This window comes from Phycodurus eques, chromosome 9, assembly GCF_024500275.1.
Source record: "Phycodurus eques isolate BA_2022a chromosome 9, UOR_Pequ_1.1, whole genome shotgun sequence".
Lineage (NCBI taxonomy): Eukaryota > Metazoa > Chordata > Actinopteri > Syngnathiformes > Syngnathidae > Phycodurus > Phycodurus eques.
Window position 1 is genome coordinate 24,996,809 of NC_084533.1, and position 21,490 is coordinate 25,018,298.

The window sequence follows — 21,490 nt, forward strand, 5'->3', positions numbered from 1 at the left end:
ATCTAGTTATTTGAAAGGGAAAATAAGGGGCAGCACAGTGGACTTGTGGTTGGCCCCGTCTGCCTCGCAGTCGGGATGTCCTGAATTTGAATCTCAGTTCAGGTTCCCCTGTACCCCCAGTCGTCTTTATTAAAGAAAAAAAGAAAAGCCATAGTCACAACCCCACAGTAGAGGGTGACGGGTGAGCAGTGGCTCATATGAGTAAGGCAAGACTGCGCAAGCTGATTTTTAATTTATCATTGGGATTCATAACAAATCATCTTTGAAATGTCTCCTTTAGAACTTTGATTCTGTGGAACCAACAGCAGATAATCTGGGGCTTATTTGTCTTCACTGTATAGGTGTTGCATTACCTTGAGTTAAGATTCACCGCATAAACTGCATTTTGTTAGTGACATGCTTTTGATTTATGTAACACATTATAACTAAGAATTGTGGCTACACAATAAAAAGGGAAACAGATGTTTTTTTTTTTTTTTAACTATGCAAGACAGGAAAGGCCTTTCCCCACCTTCCATTAGCAGCGCAAGACATTTTTCAAACAGACATGAGAGCCAACAAGTTTTTTTTTTTTTTTTTTTTTTTTTTTAGAACAAATTAGAGCTGTTGTGGAGGTTTGAAGGACGACATGGGGCCGTTTAGAAATATTTTTCAAAGAAATGATGCTTGACCAGGTAACATTTAATTGCTTGATCTCTTTAGAAATAGTACAATGTAAAATCCTTATTGATCTGCCATAGTCCTTTCTGTACTCAGGTTGCTTCGTGTATACTACATGTGTTATAACGTTTTGTTAGTACAGATATGTTAGCATTTTATCAGTTCTCACCAGAAATAGTAAATATCAGTTCTCCTGGCTAGAGGGCACATATAAAGAATTACCATACCATTTGTAGGCATTTTTGTTTTTTTTTGTTTTTTTTTCATCTATTCGTTTTTTTTAATAGTACCAGACTCCAGGGCATTATTTAAAATTCTTATCCTGAACACTTTCTGGACACCGGCTGCTTCCTTGCTGTGAGCATGTTAGGATTTGATCAGTTCTCATTAGAAATAGTACTAAGCCATCAGGCAAGGTGTGAAATCCTTATCGACCCGCTCGACTGCATTCTGTACCCACACAAACAATTGTTTTCATATTTTTAGCGCAAATGTAAACATTCTCAGGACAGAGAGGAAAAAAGTAAATGAACCCTTGGAATTTACAACTGGTTGACCTTAACCTCAACCAAACGTTTTCTGTCGTTGCACAACGATTAGGAGAAATTTTGGACCATTCCTCTTTACAAAACTGTTGCAGTTCAGCAATATTCCTGTGATATCTCGTGTGAATAGCTCTCTTGAAGTCATGCCACAGCAACTCCATTGAGTTGAGGTCAAGACTTTATATATAAACCTGTGAAAAATATTATACAACCCCAATTCCAATGAAGTTGGGACGTTGTGTTAAACATCAATAAAAACAGAATACAATGATTTGCAAATCATGTTCAACCTATATTTAATTGAATACACTACAAAGACAAGATATTTAATGTTCAAACTGATAAACTTGCTTTTTTTTTTAGCAAATAATCATAAACCTATAATTTTATGGCTGCAACACGTTCCAAAAAAGCTGGGACAGGTGGCAAAAAAGAACAAACAGCTGTTTGGAACATCCCACAGGTGAACAGGGTCATTGGGAACAGGTGGGTGCCATGATTGGGTAGAAAAGGAGCTTCCCTGAATCGCTCAGTCATTCACAAGCAAAGATGGGGCGAGGTTCACCTCTTTGGGAACAAGTGCGTGAGAAAATAGTCCAACAGTTTAAGGACAATGTTCCTCAACGTACAATTGCAAGGAATTTAGGGATTTCATTATCTACGGTCCATAATATCATCAAAGGGTTCAGAGAATCTGGAGAAATCACTGCATGTAAGCGGCAAGGCCGAAAACCAACATTGAATGCCCGTGACCTTCGATCCCTCAGGCGGCGCTGCATCAAAAACCGACATCAATGTGTAAAGGATATCACCGCGTGGGCTCAGGAACACTTCAGAAAACCAATGTCAGTAAATGTAGTTCAGCGCGAAGTGGAAAAGTGTTCTGTGCTCCGCTGAGTCCACACGTCAAATTGTTTTTGGAAATTGTGGGCGTCGTGTCCTCCGGGCCAAAGAAGAAAAGAACCATCTGGACTGTTATGGACGCAAAATAAAAAAACCAGCATCTGTGATGGTATGGGGCTGTGTTAGCGCCAATGGCATGGGGAACTTACACATCTGTGTGGCGCATTATGAACCGTAAAATACGACAACGGAGACCCCGGACTGTTGAACAGCTGAAGTTGTACATCAAACAAGAATGGGAAAGAATTCCACCTCCAAAGCTTCAACAATTAGTGTCCTCAGTTCCCAAACGTTTATTGAATGTTGTTAAAAGAAAAGGTGACCTTTTCCTCCAACTGTTTATTGTTTGCATAACAATAGCTAGATCGGTTTTCTTAAGAACTAGTCCCTCATTCCATGGTATGATGTAAAATCCTCATCTTTCAGTACCAATTCAAATCCTTATCGATCAACCTGAAAATATTCCTATACTCTGGTTGCTGTTTTGCTTTGTATAAGCATTCCAACTGTTAGCGTAGCACTTTAGAACTTTAGCCCCTGTCCACTGAGGCCCAAGAAATTATCTAATTAATATTAAGACTCCACGTGGGTCGTTATTCTGCTAGCTGTCACCATTCCCATCCCTAAGTCTTTGTCCTTGCACGCTTTAGGAGGCGGAGGAGGCAGAAAGCCCCCAACGCAGCACCCGGGACAGCGGGTACATTGACTGCTGGGACTCGGAGCGGAGCGACTCACTTTCCCCGCCTCGTCATTGCCGCGAGGACTCCTTTGACAGCCTGGACTCGTTCGGCTTCCGCTCGCAACAGACGCCGTCGCCGGATGTGCTGGTGGCGCGCGGCAGCAGCGACGGTAGGAACCCGTACAACCCGCAAAACCTCAGAATTAATGAAATTGACAGGCAGCTGTTGCGTATCATTTTAGCAGCGGTGGGTGACTCGAGTCTCATGACTTGACTTGAGTCAGACTTAAGTCGCCAGTTTCAGGAGTTCGGACTTGCTTGGTCAAAACCTATGACTCAATTTGACTTTGACTTGCAATTCATCAGATTCGACCTGACTTAGACTTGAACAACATGACCTGACAAGTTTTACATTTTTTGCATGAAAATGCATTTTCAAGATATAGTAATACAGTACAGACTTGAGACTTACTTATGACTTGCACATATGTGAATAAATCCCACCTCTGCAGTTTTGGAACCGAGCACAAACTATTTTTGAAAGGTGCGCGCATGCAGTACCTCATACAGATGAATGAGGAGCCATTGTGCTTTTACAGCTGCGCTACCGTCGTGTGGCCCGTTCTTCTGCATTGTATGTTATTGCAGGATAACGCCCAGCTAAATTAAAAAGGCTGTTTGAAGAATGTTTTTGTTTTTTGTTTTTTTATAAATGGAAGTTGATTTAAGATTTTTGTTTTCACTCTTGCCGCACAAACAATGTAAAGTTAACACAGGCCATGTCGTATGTCAGGTAATTTAAGGCATTTAAATGTAATTGATGTAATAAAATTATCACAGCGGCAACATATACACATAAACACACACAAGCAATAAAGTGCAAGAAGATACAAAGATCAATATTGAAGAGGGATTACATCTGGTCGCTACTTTGCAGATTTTCATCTATCCTGGGGGGTTCTGGAACGAAGCCCCTGCAAAAAGCGAGTGACTACTGTAAAATACATTTACATATAATTAAAATCAAGACTATGTTGCATGTTTGTATATGGTAAGTAATACAAATTATGCGACAGTAATATTTCTACAATTAGTGCAAAGTGGGAAGTACAGTATTATTGATTGTGACGTATAATAACATTGATGCATTACAGTACATAATGGGTGTATTATAAGTCATAAAAATCAATTTCCGGATGTATTTTTTATCATGTGGTACCGTAGATACCCTTCTATCAAAGCATCACACAAAAGAAGTCAATGAAAAATCTTTTAGATGCTCTTTAAGATGAACTCAGAACGAATTTACTGACATCTTGCATGGGTTTAACATTTGTGACATATCCCCCCCCCCCCCCCCCCCCCCCCCCCCCATGTTTTGACCACTGTAGCTTTTCACAAAGGAGCATACATTTATAGCGGCGATGACCAACAAGGCTGCTTAAGCAGTGCCATGAAATATATCTGTAACCTAACAAGTCGAAAGAAAAAACAATTCACACCCACCATTACTGTGCTTTCTTCTTTGCCTCCATCACGCCGCCAACACATTGCCCAACGACGTATACACGCCCACCTCCAATGGAAAGCAGCCAACTTGCTACCCTCGGAGAATGAATTAGGAGCCAAGTTGAATGCAATCATTACTGGAATACTTTGAACCTTGAAAATGACGAACAACAACGCGACACGTTATTTAGGCTTTACACGATCGGGATTTATGGAGCCGATCACCGACTAGTGAGTTTAAATAAATCCTTCACCGATACGATCACAAGATGAAGCTATGTATCTGTCATCTGTTTCATCAATGTGGGTCCAAGATGAGAGCCAGGAGGCAGAAGCAGTTTTCCCCCTCCCTCGTCCTGACTTTTGCATCAAAGCTCCTGCACAATTGTGGTCTGTAGAGCGACCTCAACCCGACGGCAATCAAGAGCACCGAAAGAAAAGTTGAATTCAATCTGACCAAGACATTCTATCTCCAGTGTAGTCACTTGATAGTGTTTATGAATGAGACACTTTGTGCTCATAATGCTTTTCTTCGCAAAGAATCAATCAAGAGCTGTCACTTTAAGAAAATATTATCCTGACATCACCTAATGCCAAGGTTCTTCGGTAGGGTTGAGTTAAGGCATCGAGGTAGACATTTGTGTAAGTACATTTAGTGTCTGATTTGTGCTACGGTTACATTATATTGACTTGTTCTTCTCTGGTACTGGATGTAATCTGCTCGATGGTCTGGTTTGATAGTCCAGCAGTACATGTGGTGGACATCTTGGGGAGGAATTTCTGGCGACCTTGAGTAAAGCAGGTATCCATTACCTGGCGATTGTGCACATTCAGGCATGCGCTACTCAACCAGGCAGCAGTGAGCACACACTGCAGGAATGGTAAACACCACATCCTCATCGTGCCTCTGCTCCGTGTTTACGCTGGGGATTATTATGTAACATGGAGGATGTTTTTTTTTTTTTTTTTTTTTTTTTTTTTTTTTACACCAAGGACCGAAGTCCTCCTGCCAATCCAGGTGTCACCTGGTTTATTGACATGTCATAAAGTGAGCTGAAGACTGAAACACTGAAAATTCAAATAATATTATTTGGGCAGGAGTTCAGAAGATGCACGTAATAATGTAATGATGATAATGTAATGATTTTATATCCCTGGAAAACGTTTGAGGCGTCTTGTTTTGTTGGATTAAATGTTGTCATCTGCTGCAGAGACTTTTATTTGGACCATGTTCACGTTTGATGGGTTTAAAAGGGTTTTGGGGATTGACACATGGGCCAAAAATGTGGTTCCCCTTTGAAGTTGTGATGATTTTTGCTCCCAAAATTACGTTGTACATATGAAACTGCAATTTTGAGCTCATACGTGTTTTGAATTTCCAGTACTGACTAACAGAAAATGTACTGTAGGGTAATTGTACATTTTCTGGGTGGAAAGGCACTCAAGAGACCTATTTTGTATACAAACACTAAAAAGTACACTTTCCCATTTTATGTAAAACTTGAAGGGGAAACCAGCGCATGTGCATTTTAGAAAACCATCTGATAATGTGTGTGGGGGGGGAATTGATGATGAATTTGTGCTGGCCTTTACCAATAACATTTGTTTTGCAGTAACCACTTGTTTATGTACTTAAAATGCATCATTTTAACCCCCTCATGACCAGAAGTGGTCCTGAAGTAGTACAGATAAAATTACCTGTTTAAAAATAGACTTTGGTAAAAGTCGAAGTACTCTTTTGACTCCTGTACTTAAGTAAATTTTAAAAAGTACAGGCTGTAATCAGAAAAAGCCATTTTGGTTATGGAAGAAAATAGCTCTCTTTTTTTTTTTGCATAGTTTATCCACATTAATGCATATTATCATCTCACAAATGTGAATATCAGACAACAATAACCCGAGTAAATTTTGGGAGATTATAAGCGATATAGAAAATGGATGGATGGATGGATGGATGGGAGTAAATGTTGAAAAAATCAACAGGAAAAATAAATACTCGATTAAAGTACAGATCCTGACAATCTATTTACTGTAAGTACAGTAGCTGTAACAAAGTATTTGTGCATCATTACTTTCCACTGTTGTTAATGACTATATCTTCTCCTGCGTCCCCCAACAGGCCACGGCAGTGACTCCGAGTCGGACGGCCCTCCGCTCCGGAAAACTCCAGACATCCACAAGGACGACATGTTGGCCCGCCGCACCTCGGTGAGCGAGCCGCGCACCGCCATGCCCTTCAACCAGTATCTGCCCAACAAGTGCAACCAGAGCAGCTACGTACCGACGCCGCTGTGCAAGAAGAAGACCTGCGACAAGGAGGACGGTGAGCGCAAGAGCTGGAGTACGGCCACCTCGCCGGTAGGGGGAGAAAGACCTTTGAGGTGGGTGCCTCTTCGTGATCGCCTCTAATGATGTTATGCCCCAATTAGTTGTCACCTACCTAAAGCAGACATATTATGGGTTTTTCAAAAAGATAAATACAGTGAACTCCCACCCATTTTCGTTTTTTTTTCTCTGGAACCTATGCTCAGCTATTTGCTGAAAAATTCATCCATTTGCGTTTCTTTCTGCTCTTTCTAATAATTCTCCAAGGCTGTGTTCACACTGTAGGTCAATTCATATTTTTTTCTTTTTTTTTTTTTACCCAATGTGACATTTTGTATTCCCCCCCATGTCAATGTTAACAGTATACAATTCCGATTTCCCCCCCCTCCTCTCCATTTCTGACTCAGATATGTATGACATGCGATTGCAGTATGGATGCAGAGGTCATGCTCACCTGACATATTCGTCAGCTGAAGGTGACAAATGTTCAACAGCATAGACAGGCGCGCGAAGCAATAGTGGGCGAAGGTGCAGAAACTCACTCTTCCCAGTGATGCAGCAACGTTTGTTATTAGCAATCTTATTGAAATCTCCAGGAGTTTCATCTGCCGTCCTACCGTCCCCCGTCTTTCCCTTCTCTGTCTGTAGAACAGATGGTACGGATTCTTTGTCATCAGCAATTCAAGGGAGTTGAAAACTAATCTGCAGCGGAGATCTGACTTGTATATATCGGGTCTTGGATGTTTCCTTTGAAATGAGCTGCCGCTTGCATTCTTAACAGCGGTGTGTGTACGTTAGCGCTGCCAAGATATAATAATACTTGTCATGCAGTTGTATCACATCAAGCAAATCCGTGTCATTTTCCATCAAGGCTGTGTGGGGAGCCCTCTCGGCTTATTAAAAAGATGTATCTTTATAACGGACACAGTTGAGGAATTCGACATAACAGTCTCGACATAACAGTCTTATCTCGAGCAGTTCATAAACACGCTTTCTTGAAATGAGAAATATTGTTTTGTTTTCTCAATTTAAAACAGTTCCCAGGTGCCGTAGTATAATTTTTAATCGTAAAAAGTCCTAATTTTTGACTGTTTAGACTTTGGCAGAAATTTGCCTCTTTTGTCTCGAGTAAATCGTTCGTTATCATGACGACAAGGTGCGGAGCTACAGGGTGGCTGTCTAAAAAGTCGCGAACAGCAAAGCTGACACAAGCTTGCCATGAAGACAGGGAAAACTGTGGCTTGTATTTTCACTCTTGGAGGCAGCACTTCATCACCAAGCCACGAATAACACCTTGTCAACTTGTGTATTAGAAATGTGAATGGCGCGTGAAGCAGACATGTCCCAAACACACGTAAAAACATACCCAACACCACATGGACACAGCCGAACAGTCACGTATGTGCCGCTTATTAAAAGCAAACGCTCATCTGTGAATCCAACAAGGCCAAATGCAGCTCTGCTTAGCTTTTTGCTTTGACATGAAAGTGTGGCCGTCGCTTGCAAGTGGCAGATCTAAGCTCAGGGTAGTCATGGGCGGAGAAACTTGGTGTATAGGCAGTATTGTGTAAGTTACCTGAATTGTGAGGTCACATTTAAGACTATCCTACTCTAATATGTGATGGCTCCACAATATTTAGGCTACTCTCCTTTCTTGTGCAGTAGTCCTTTTCATATGGTTTTAAACCCCGCTTTCACTTTACATTCAGTGTATTCTGATGATACAAATCTATATGTAGTATTGCTACGGTAATCACAGCGTAACAGGCATGGACTGAGACTACGGTACGCACAGAAACGGGAACGGGATGAAAGGAAATGAGCTCCGCTTCCTTCCCTGCCCCTGATCACACTCGATGCCGGAGCTGCACAGCTGCACTGCTTGCCTGCCGAACAAACTTCCTGGAGGATTTACGGTCGAAATTGAGCTCGGGAGAGTGTAGAGGTTCACCGCAGCCTGACGGGAAACCACAGTGGCCGGTTCCAATGTGAACTGCTTCCTCCAAGGCATCGTTTTGGGAGGGATTTAAATGATACATACGCCAAGCCGCCAAATTACACGTTTGTCCAATATTGTATAGATCAAGAGTTCTCAAACATTTTACACCAAGTACCACCTCAAAAATGACGTAGTATCACCATACTGACCAATATTAAAATATAGTAAAGTAACATCTTCTTTTCCTTTGGGCTTGTCCCGTTAGGGGTCGCCACAGCGCGTCATCCTTTTCCATGTAAGCCTATCTCCTGCATTCTCCTCTCCAACACCAACTGACCTCATGTCTTCCCCCATGACATCCATCAACCTTCTCTTTGGTCTTCCTCTCGCTCTCTTGCCTGGCAGCTCCATCCTCATCATCCTTCTACCAATATACTCATCCTTTCTCCTCTGGACGTGTCTAAACCATCCAAGTCTGCTCTCTCTAACTTTGTCTCCAAAACATCGAACCTCGGCTGTCCCTCTGATGAGCTCATTTCAAATTTTATCCAACCTTGTCACTCCGAGAGCGAACCTCAACATCTTCATTTCCGCCACCTCCAGCTCTGCTTCCTGTTGTCTCTTCAGTGCCACTGTCTCGAATCCGTACATCATGGCTGGGCTCACCACTGTTTTATAAACTTTGCCCTTCATCCTAGCAGAGACTCTTCTGTCACATAACACACCGGACACCTTCCTCCTCCCGTTCCAACCTGCTTGGACCTGTTTCTTCACTTCCTGACCACACTCACCATTGCTCTGGACGGTTGACCACAAGTATTTAAAGTCCTCCACCCTTGCTATCTCGTCTTCATTGGAATTGGGGTTGTATATTTATGCCACTGTAACTTTACGCACAGTATGTTTTTTAAATGTATAACACAAGTTGTAAAAAATAAAAATTGTACTTCAATCATTTTTTTAACAAACAGTTGTTGAAGATGAAATGCCAATGTATTGTACTTATGTTAAAGACAAGTGAAATGTACTTAAAATGTACTGTGCATTCAAAGTAAAAAAAAATAATAAGAAAAAATTATATTCCATCCAAAAAACATTTTAAACACGCTGCATGCATAGCTGCAAGATTAATTCTAATATGTTCAAAAGTATTTTGTTTTAAATGCTATAAAATTGTACTTGTATTTAATTCAGTGATTCTTTCGCGTACAACAAGTAGTATTCACACCAAACTCTCACAGAATCACTGATATAGATCAATGTATTACCAACACAAATAGGCCGACACCCCCAGGTCGACAACTTAGCCAAGCATTGAATTATTTGCTGCTTATAAGATGGTAGCGCTGTTAACGTACGCTAATCTGCGCTAGCACTGCAGCTCTGTTTACCTTTTGGCTTTTAGTCCTTCCTCTGCTTTAAAACTGCAGGTATTGGGTATGCTGGATTATGTTAATTTGCCGAATTGTGACATCCCAGTTAGGTGAAATTCAGAAGGACTCGCTCACAGACACGTTTTGAGATACGGCCAGTTGACAAAAGATTTGTTTCACATTTGATGGGTGGGCAGGCACTCCAGAAACCCATCTTATTTGTATTGAAAAAGTACATTTACCATAATATGTCCCCTTAAAATCAAAAATGTCTGACCTTTTTGCTTAGATGTCTGCGCTGGTGGTTTGCACCTGCAGCAGTTACCTTGTGGAGAAGACTGTCCCCTTTTGAATGTTTGGAGCAACATCATTCAGCCCCCTAAATCTGATACACAAACCATTTTGTGTCACTTTCCACTCCGCTAACATTCAATAATCCACATTTGTGTTTGTCTGTTGTTTGTCTCTCCATGCTCTCACGCGTCCTGCCAGCGTGTCACATGACCCACAGTAAGTCATCCAATTACCGCGTGGGAAAATCTGCCAGCCCTTTTCATTAAAGTAATGCTGCACCGTGTCAGTCATACGCAAGGAGAGTGCTGTCAAAATAGCATCCATTCCGTACAGTGATTGTATTGTCAATAGTAAATTTGCATTTTCCTCCCCTTGAAAAGTACCGCCTATGCTAATAGGTGTATTACATAACAAGAAAAGTAGAAAAAAAATCTTTAATAATGACCTTGAAACGTTCATATTTCAAAAAGAGTCACATCTCACAAAGTGGAATAAATGCTTTTTGCAAGGTTATTTTGTCTGGCTCCTCACAACAATATGAGAAATACAAATATTACATATCAGTTATCTATCCACAAATAATTTTACTAGCGGATGCTATCAGAAATAGCTCGGTGAAATACCGCGGTGTAATACCGCTACTGGAGTTAAATATGACACCCGATTTAGTGCAGCACTGGTCCTACAATAACAGTTTTCATTATGTCAGAGGTTGTAAAGCCAGAAGTGGCTCAAAATTAGACGACGGCGGCCACCTCCAAATTTTATATGTGGCGAAAAACTTACTTTGCAATGTTTTTAAGGTGCATCGCATGTCTTCCATTCCCTGGTAACAACATAAAACATCACACGTGGGATGTCTGAAGTAATGGCAAATCCACATATTTTGCAGCATGTTTATTTTTTGCCATTTCTCTCTCTTTCTCTTGTGTCCTCTGCAGGAGTGTGAGCCTGATCGACATGCGCAGCGAGGACGCCGCCGCCATCTTGCCGCCTCACAGTCACGTGCGTCACGAGCTGATGCACAATCAGTACAACCAGATGAAGGAAGAGGACAGTCACTGGCAGGATGTGAGCGATCCGGCTTCATTTGTTGTTTATTAATAGTTGTGTTATCGTCTGCGTCCCTTCGTGGAGAAAAACTAAAGTATTGGGACATCTGGCTTTTACACATAGTTGTTAGTTGTTACCCCCAGCTTTGCAGCTTGACTTGATTCCAAGGCAGCTATATAAGGACTCTACTCCTTGATTGATTCATTCATTGATTTCAGCAAACAATGCAGCCAAGTGCAACAGTAACAGTCAATAAATAAGCTATAAAATGAAAAAAAGAAAGGTGTACTAATATGTAACACCTTTTTTTATTTTATTTATTTTTCAGTAGTTTTAGAATTTTGCAGACAAGTGTAACAGTTTAAGCCCTCTGAATTATTATGCTACATTTATTTTTAAGTGAAATATCAATAGTTTTCTTTGTAGGAAATAAACGATACAAACAAGTGTAGCACTTTGAACGGTCTGAATCAATATGCTGTGAATTAGAAAATGAATCTTCACTGATTTCTTTTTAGCAAAGTGCAACATCAATCGTCTTCTTTTTAGAAAATGAAGAGGTGGGGCTTACAGTTGAAACATTCTGAATTATTATGCTATAAAAACACTCGTGATGTTTATTTCATTTGCCCCATTTTTTTCTTTTTCTTTTCCATGTTGTCATGTCGCATTAGCGTGACGCTATTTCAAATGGGTTAACAGGTTTGACGTACCGCCAAAATCATATCAGTAGCCTTGACACCTGCTAGCCAGAAACTGAGCTGAACTGCATTTGTTTCTCAACATAACAGTTGTCATTTGTGTGTGGCAGGACCTGGCCCGGTGGAAAAGTCGTCGGCGCAGCATCTCGCAGGACCTGATCAAGAAGGAGGAGGAGAGGAAGTTGATGGAGCAGCTGATGACCGGAGGGCAGTGCATCTCCCAGAGGAGGAGAAGCATCAAGACGTACAAGGAGATCGTGGAGGACAAGTAGGTCCAACTCTCTCCTGGCAACGCATCGCAAATGGAGAACATTAGTATGAGCATATGTTGGCCATTCAAAAATTATACGTTAAAATCGGTAACACGCTCTTTAAACAACTCAAATGATGAACACGGCTTAAAATGAATGGTGAACTCAATCACTACTATGTAAAATGTTAAAACACAACAAAAAACACTCTGCTCGATCAACCAATTGGAGTGAGTCAGAAGCTAAAGTTATTGATGAATTAATCGATGAATCAACAACTAAATGATTATCAAGTTATTCAGCCAGCAACTATTTTGATAATCGATTAATCGTTTAGTTAAATAGATAAAGATAAATTGATAAACATGTTTCTATATTTTCTGACACGTTATAGACCAAACCAGTAACCGAATCATAATCGATTTATGTTGGTGCATTTTCTGAACTTTCAGTTTGAAATAATGTCCCGCTTTTGAATAAAGGGATGAAAATTTGAAAAAAAAAATTTTTATCCATTTGTCAATGTATCAAAAAATAATAATCGACAGATTAATCGATTTTCAAAATAATCATTAGTTGCAACTTGCAGCCTAAAGTTCATGCTCCTCATCCAATAGATGAACTCAAATCAGCTAGCCAATGGACTTGAATCTCAATCCACATATTTTGTTCACAAAACGTTGCCACTAATACTGACAGTCTTATCAAGCAAACGTCAATGGGAGCCGGAGAGAAGCTAACGGTTAGTTTCTATCGGCCTAACCTAAGAGTCTACATCTTTGCTCAGTGCTCCTCCTCATCAAACAGCACAAACAGATCAGTCACTGAAGATCCAAAGTCAAAATCCTTTGTTTAGAAAAAGCTGCTTTCCCCTTTGGCTGGTTCTGTCCACAGGGAACGCCGCGAGGAGGAGCTGCGGGCAGCTTACCGGAGAGCCAAAACCCCTGAGGAGGCGTCCTCCATCCTTCAGCATTATGCCCAGCGCTTCTCCATCAGTGAGACTGTTATGGAGCGCCTGCAGCTCCCCAATGTTCTAGACCGCAGCATCTCAGCCGACCCGTCCTTCTCTGGCTTTCCCGCTTCCATCTCGCCCTCGCCGATCACCCCTGAGCCGTGGGAAAACGACCCCGACGGGCCCCTGAAGTATCTGCGGCAGCGGTCGGCCCCACCCCCCAGGTTCACATCCACGCTTGAAACACAAATCGACGAGTGGCCCAGAGACTCACCGCCGCACCGGCCGCAGATCCGCTCGCGCTCGTCAGAGCCCCCGTCCAACCGGGAGCTATCACCCAAGCCACTGCCTTTGCTGATGCCCAAGCCTTACTTCCAGTCCTGGCCTGCCGCGCCGGAACCCTGGCCCAGCAAGGTCAGTTTGATAGGTTTTTGGGGTTTTTTTCTTAATCCGGAAGAGTAACAAAGCATATTTTATATACTTTTTTGGCTCTGTGAATTCTGCTTCACAATGACCGTAAGACCTCACATTGAAGCTATGAACCCTTGGCTGTCCCAAACCAAAAGACAGCGTCATAGCACCAAGGACCAATCAGAGCAAAGCTTATTTATATATCAAATATTAATGACCCGCAACCATAGTGAGAATACGCAGTATGTAAAATGGATGGATGGATGGATGGAAATATTAATGAATATTAATCTGGATGTCTCAAATGCCATGCGGAAAAGACCAACTAGAATAGCTTGGTAAAGGGCATTCTGGGCATTTTCAACTCAAATTATCTTGCAAATCCAATAAGAAGACATTACCATACATCCATCCATTTTCTACCGCTTATCCGATGTCGGGTCGCGGTGGCAGTAGCTTTAGCAGGGACGCCCAGACTTCCCTCTCCCCAGCCACTACATCCAGCTCTTCCAGGGGGATCCCGAGGCGTTCCCAGGCCAGCCAAAGGATGTAATCTCTCTAGCGTGTCTTGGGTCGTCCCCGGGGTCTCCACCCGGTGGGATGTGCCCAGAACACCTCACCAGGGAGGAGTCCGAATCAGATCCTCCCGGATGACCGAGCTTCTCGCCCTATCTCTAAGGGAGAGCACCCTGCAGAGGAAACTCATTTTGGCCGCTTTTATCCGGGATCTTGTTCTTTCGGTCACGACCCACAGCTCGTGACCATAGGTGAGGGTAGGAACGTAGATCGACCGGTAAATCGAGAGCTTCGCCTTTCGGCTTAGCTCCTTCTTTACCACAACGGACCGATACAAAGTCCGCATCACTGCAGACGCCGCACCGATCCGCCTGTCGATCTCCCGTTCAATTCTTCCCTCACTCGTGAACAAGACCCCAAGATACTTGAACTCCTCCACTAGGGGCAGGATCTCATCCCGACCCGGAAAGGGCATGCCACCCTTTTCCGACTGAGGACCTTGGTCTCAGATTTAGAGGTGATGATTCTCATCCCAGCCACTTCATACTCTGCTGCGAACCGCTCCAGTGAGAGTTGGAGATCACGGCTCGATGAAGCGAACAGAACCACATCCTCTGCAAAAAGCAGAGATGCAATTCTGAGGCCACCAAACCGGACCCCCTCTACTTCTCGGCTGCGGCTAGAAATTCTGTCCATAAAAGTTATGAACAGAATCGGTGACAAAGGGCAGCCTTGGCGGAGTCCAACCTTCACCGGAAACAAGTTCGACTTAATGCCGTATATGCGGACCAAACTCTGACTCCGGTCGTACAGGGACCGAACAGCCCGTATCAGAGGGTTCGGTACCCCATACTTCCGAAGCACCCCCCACAGGACCCCCTGAGGTACACTGTTGAATGCCTTCTCCAAGTCCACAAAACACATGTAGACTGGTTGGGTGAACTTCCATGCACCCTCGAGGTCCACGCCAAGGGTGTAGAGCTGGTCCACTGTTCCACGGACAGGACGAAAACCACACTGCTCCTCCTGAATCTGAGATTCAACTTCCCGATGGACCCTCCTCTCCAGCACCCCTGAATAGACGTTACCAGGGAAACTGAGGAGTGTGATCCCCCTGTAGTTGGAACACACCCTGCGGTCCCCCTTCTTAACAATGGGGACCACCACCCCAGTCTGCCAATCCAGAGGCACTGTCCCCGATGTCCAATCGATGTTGCAGAGGCGTGTTAACCAGGACAGCCCTACAACATCCAGAACCTTGGGGAACTCCGGGTGAATCTCATCCACCCTCGGGGCCTTGAAGTCCAATAACAGAACACAGCTCGGGTTCTGATCAGGGGGGGGGCCGTTCCTCTCAATCACGCCCTTCCAGGTCTCACTGCCATTGTAGTCGGTCGGGTTGATCGTTTACCACCTTGTTAGTTCAGCTTGAGTGTTTGCTGCATGCGTCTTGCAAGTGTTCTCATTTTGTATTTGTGTGTTTGATCGTTTGTCCCATTCAAATAAAACAGCTAAAGGTGCATCGGCGACTGTGGCACTGCGCAAGGGCATTACAGTACCTTAATTGCTCAATTTAGATTTTTTTTTTTCCCCATGTCATTCAAGCAGCAGTGTATCTGAAGCTCACTTGTTACTCAAATTTTGGCTTGCAACACTAAGCAAAAAAATTAACAAGTGATAAGCTCGTTACTCAAAACTAAGTCAAGGTTCCACTGTATTTCCACGTGATTTTTGTTTGTTTGTTTGTTTTGGGTTTTTTATCTGAAAGCGTATTCAAAACATTTTGAGACACCTGTTTTTCATTCGACAGCAACGCTATTTATTGTTGCAAACGCGTTGGGGAGTTATGGTCACTACCAGGCTAAATGTAGCCAAGTGCTTCTCTGGAATGTCTTGTCAGGCATCCTAGTCCCACTTTGAATGAAGTCTTGTGTTCCCTATTGACTTAAGAAGTTGCCAGAGAAGGGACCTCTCAATGTGGAGTGGGCTCCCCGATGAACAAAGAGGGCCCACACAGGCTGCATGGAAACGGATGAGAAGGTGGCGGTGTATAGGGGGTGTAGATTGGAGGGTGGGGGGCACGCACTGGGAACCAGGAGCCTCCTCACACATAAATTATGAGCGTCTCTGTCTCTGAGGCCCGCTTGGTGCTAAAGTCCGCATGCGTACTAATAGCATACTGAGAGTTGTGGCTGAGCACAAGTGGGGTTTTAGCCCCTGAGATTCATCACCTCAAATGATCCCCAATCGGAAACGGGTCACCTGGACAGATGGGCTACACTCATCTTTCTTCTGCGTTCGAAGGGTCAGGTGCTGTAATAGCATGGCAACAACCTGGACTATGGAAAACCACTTTTAACCTGTCAAGGGGCTTGTATCACTGTCAAATCTCATCAGATCAAATTGTAATTGTTCCTTTACAGTGCTGTTTAAAAGTATTGGCCCCCTTCTCAAATTCTTATATATTTGCATAGTTTCGCCACTTAAATGTTTAAGATCATCAAACAAATGCTGTTTTTAAATGATTCCATTTATTAAAGAAAAAAAAAATATTCAGTTACCTGGCCCTCTGTGAAAAAAGTAATTACCCCCCGTGTTGCATTGTGAATTAATTGTGGCTAATCACAATTTTTGGTTCATATTACTGACCACACCCGAGCCTGATTACCTCCAGACGTGTTCAAGCAAGAAATCACTTAAATAGAATCTTTCCTGACAAAATCAAGTCAGACAAAAGATCTCAAAAAATGCAACAAAATGACACGATCCAAAGAAATTCCAGAACAGTTGATAAATACAGTACATGACATCTATCAGTCTGAAAAGGGTTACAAAAGCCATTTCTAAAACATTAGGATTCCAGCGAACCATAGGGAGAGCCATTATCCTCAAATGGAGAAAACATGAAACTCATTTCATCTGGTGTAAATGTAGCACAGCATTTCAGAAAAAGAACATCATACCAGCTGTCAAATATGGTGGTGGGAGTGTGATAGTCTTGGGCTGCTTTTCCACTTCAGGACCTGGACAACATGCAGCGATTGATGGAGCCATGAATTCTGCTCTTTAACAGAAAATCCTGAAGGCGAATGTTCAGCCAGCAGTTTGTGACCTCAAGCTGAAGCGCACTTGGGTTCTGCACTAGGATAACGATCCAAATACTTTTTCACAGCACTGTATATGTAGGGCATTATCATATTTCATTTTAATCCTGTGTTTTATATGCATTGCCAGGCATAATCTTAGTTCAGCGCAGACATGTCTTAACACACCGTCCATCCCTTCCAGGCCGATGGTTTGCTGCGGGTCAATGGAAACGCGGGTGCTGGCGACCCTCCTGCCGCTCCCGAGAGCCAAGGAAGCGAGTCCTCTCCCATTTTCCTACCGTCCTCATCTCCCAAAACCACAGCCCACAACGCGGACTCCTCGGCAACAGGAGGAAGTCCGACGTCCGCCAATTCAAAGGAAGCGGCGACTGACGTCCGAGGCCAGGAAGTCGGCCGCTGTTCAACGCCACCCAGCAGGCCCACTTCACTACCAGCGGTAAAACTATTGTGTATTCCGTTACTTAATTATCTCAGTCATTGCCAGCCTTTTTTTAAAGCAGATTTCCCCACATTGCCAGCTGTTGTGAAGCATTTTGAATGGTCTTTCAAGAGCCACAAAATCTTGTTCTGACAAAATAAGCACTTCATTTCACTCTTTTTCTTCGCTTTCTGTGGTGAACAAGAAAAAACACGGAGGTCAAAGGGTCAAAGTAGAAGCAAAATACACTTGTGGAGCTATTCCTTTCAACACTCACTGCGCTGACATTGTGTGACAAGACTGTGATATGGCCCGATTCAAATATTCATCACTATAAGCTTACTTACTAACATCACTGTGATGTTTTTTTTCGCCAATAATTTGAATACACACAGTTGTTGAAACAATTTGTAATTTATGTGACACATATGTTATTGATGTAAAGGAAGACTGTTAGAGCCTGATTTAAATATTCATCACATAATTACTCACACCACTGATGTTTTTGCCAATAAATTGACTTTTATGTTCTTCTACTAACCACAAATTCCATGTGTCGTATTCCGCTGTATATTTATGCCAATTTGCCAATGTATATATGCACACATACATTCACACACATACACACACAGTATATATTTCTTTTATTTATTTTTATTTTTTTTAAGGAATTGCAGAAGCCTGTAGAAAGCTTTGGGAGGAAAAGTGGAAGGCCGTCGGAAGCTGCTCCAGTGGAGAAAAAGTGTGAATCAGCAACAGGACATCAAACATCTGCAGGTCTGAGTCACACGCTGCTCCACTGCCCCCGTCTGGATGCTTATGGATCTGCCATATTGCAGACGTGCATTTTTTGGTTTTTCCACACAGTTCACGGTCATCTTCGTAAAAGCTCTCTGTCGTTCTTCTGTCAAAATACACAAGGGGTAAAGAATTAAAGCACAGTTTCCATTATGTAAATTAGCCGCACTTTCATGTTACAATCCGGCGAACTTTAGAACGTCTTACTCAGGGACACATTTATTTGGTTTGTGTAAATTCACACTTGATGGGTGGGCAGCCACTCGAGCAACCCAATTGCATATTTTTATACAAGCAATTAAGAAGTAATTTATACTTTATATTGCATACGTCCCATTTAACAACATGTATTTCCAGAAGCCAAACAAGAGACCGTACTGTCGTGTCAATCGGGGCTCGGCACGCACTCTGTAACCTCAGTGGTGAGCCATTTAAAAAAATTAATAAAAATAAAAAAAATTCTAATTCAACATGCCAACCATCTAGCCTATTAATAGTCCTGTCAAATCTGTAGACGAGCATACACAGTCACCTGGAGAAGAACCAGAAGAAAGAGGAAGTTCCTTTTTTTGGACCTCAACCACCAACTACAACAACAGAAGGTGACTTGACACACTCAGACTAAACTAGACTGTTTTCTCCCAATGGCTACATATATAGCACCTTTTTCAACACACTTCCTCATATTTCCCCCACAGGTTTTAAAAACAGTACCCGCTCGCCACTGACGAGCAGCAACCCAAATTTACGCTGGGAGTTCTTTGCAGGTAAATGTCCTTTTGCAGCTTTTAGGGGTGCGACAAATAATCGGTTCTTAACTGCATCACGATGCCGATGTAAACGATTCTGAGCTAATGTATTTTTAATGTGTGCGTGTATCATTTGATGGGAGATGTAAATTGATTATCGCTATTCATCACCAGGCGCTTAATTACTGACACTGTTTTTCCAATAATTTGAATGGGTAGAACCATTTGTTGGCATAGCTTAGATTTTTACTGTACTTTAACATTCTGTAGATAAAGGGGAGAAGGATCACCGCAGCAACGTGAGTACAATCAAGCATTTATTTCATTATTTTTTTTGCAAACTGTTTGCAGACACGTCCTCCTCCTCATCTGCCTCGACATTATTTGAAGGCCATATTTTGTCTGACTTGACTTATGACTTGCCTAACCCAAGTCGTGACTTGACTCGACTTGGCTGAAGTTTAGTATGAGGACTCGACTTGATTTGCTTGATTTTTTTGTCACCGTAACTTGGGCCTCGCTTGAAACCTGCAGGTTATATATGTGACGTCCTCTCACCTCTCTTCACCCCTGTCCTTTTCTGTCTCCTTTCTCCCATCAGTAGGAGAGGATATGCTAGCACTGGAATTATGCTGTTTTGGTAGACCAACTATCTTAGTCTTCTCCCTTCCCTTTTTTCTCTGTGTGTGTGTGTGTTTGATTGATTCCTGGTTGTTTGACGGTGTCCAACGTGTGTGCATGACTATCTCTGTGCTGTGGGATTTTTGGGTGCATGTGTTGTCTATGTCGGTGGGGGGCGGCGTCCCGTCAGGTTTCAGTGCCGGTTTCACCTCAGGCCAGGCGGGCCGACCGCTTGTCCTGGGACCTGGACGAGGAGCGAAAGCGTCAGGAAAAGTGGCAGCAAGAGCAGGAGCGCCTGCTGCAGGTACACGAATAGGTCGTGAGGCAAAGCATATGGCGCATGAGGCTACTTTCAGCGCCGCCAGGATTCTCCCCCAATTTTGGTTTCATTTGCACAAGGTAGTCAAGCCTGTTACTTTTCCAGGGCTGTGTTCCCTTAATATATCCTTATATATACTTTCCTAACTTACTATCCATTGTTCAGGTTAGCAAGTCAAATTATTTTATTTCAATTCCAATGAATGATTCTATTTATTTTTCATGCGTATTATCATTCATTTATGATTTATGTTTGCCCACCGCTGCTTTGAAAATGTGAGGCTAGGTTATAACCTAAACGCGCCATGTGACATAAAGCTGATTTAACCGCATTCCATGGCTCCTTTTCAAGCTTGCGGCCATTTTCTTATCGGTGCCATTTACTGGCCTTAACATCCGCCCGTATCCCGCTGCCACCACCTGAGGGCGGCTTTGTGCATTAGATTCGAGAACAAGCGCTGTCATAGCTTGTGCTGGGGTGATGCTGCTGCCCAAATGCCTCCCTGATCCTCCTCAGCTGCTCAGTGAGAAAGGCTTCCTCTTCCGAGATGAAGATGAAGATGATGATGATGGATGAATGTGTGGTGCATCATTGTGCTGGTTGTGTTTTATCCCTATAGTTTTGTGTCCTGCTCTTTTAAGTCTGTCGTCAGGCGTCCAATGCAAGTGAATGGTAAAAATGTCACTGGAAGGCTAATAATGCTCAGTTTTGACTGTCAGACCACATTTTATTTACCATATTTTACTTACTTAAAATACTTGTGTATTTACCGTAGCTACACTAGCGCAGCAAAATGGTAGAAAAAGCTCTCTGCAGTTCAAACGACAACCACAGGAATAAATAAAATTGTTTAATTTTTAGACAGTGTCCATTATATCTGACTGTCAATCAAAATGAATCATTTTTCAGGGTGTCTGCGGGTTCTCAAGGAGTCTTAAATTACTTTTCAAAATGAAGGCCTTAATTATTTAATGTGGGAAAATCTAGACTGCTACGTTAGCTCCCAAGCCTCTTAGCTTGATAAGACTTAACAGGTCTGTATACCAACTTGTTGTGAACAATGTATCTGCTGTGGCTGTTGTCATGCATTTGAGTCCATCTATTTTGTGCCATTTGACAAAAAAATAAAGTAATGCTGGGTGAAGAGGCCTGCAGACACCCTGTTATTTTTGTAAAGGCAGACATTATTAACAGGGAAACTTAGGAAGCCTATTTGCATGTCCAGCTATTGCCTGCTTCTTCTGTTCCCATCTTTCTCTTTACATTTCACCCCTGCCAAGCCAATATCTGATGATGTATCCTTAAACGTTGACATGCTTCCGACATGAATCCGAATGTCTTTACTTCCTTGGTGTGTGGTGTGTTGC

General features: G+C 42.7%; 1 protein-coding gene across 11 annotated transcripts in view; it reads left to right on the top strand.

Annotated features, from left to right (window-relative positions):
- Window positions 1–21,490, top strand: part of LOC133407680 (LIM and calponin homology domains-containing protein 1-like) — a 67,258-nt gene that overhangs the window by 34,116 nt on the left and 11,652 nt on the right. For 9 of the 11 annotated variants that reach the window (XR_009769207.1, XM_061685797.1, XM_061685801.1 and 6 more), the window contains 12 exons: window positions 2,759–2,957; window positions 6,416–6,677; window positions 10,426–10,443; window positions 11,169–11,298; window positions 12,092–12,249; window positions 13,127–13,598; window positions 17,400–17,654; window positions 18,305–18,413; window positions 18,792–18,856; window positions 18,949–19,036; window positions 19,133–19,201; window positions 19,454–19,482. Coding sequence is in view for 10 of the 11 variants with exons in the window: in XM_061685797.1 (XP_061541781.1) it covers window positions 2,759–2,957; window positions 6,416–6,677; window positions 10,426–10,443; window positions 11,169–11,298; window positions 12,092–12,249; window positions 13,127–13,598; window positions 17,400–17,654; window positions 18,305–18,413; window positions 18,792–18,856; window positions 18,949–19,036; window positions 19,133–19,201; window positions 19,454–19,482 (1,854 nt within the window). In the remaining variant the exon portion in view is untranslated. The remainder of the gene's footprint in view (window positions 1–2,758; window positions 2,958–6,415; window positions 6,678–10,425; window positions 10,444–11,168; window positions 11,299–12,091; window positions 12,250–13,126; window positions 13,599–17,399; window positions 17,655–18,304; window positions 18,414–18,791; window positions 18,857–18,948; window positions 19,037–19,132; window positions 19,202–19,453; window positions 19,483–21,490) is intronic. The other 2 variants (XM_061685798.1, XM_061685800.1) reach the window with 2 other exon arrangements.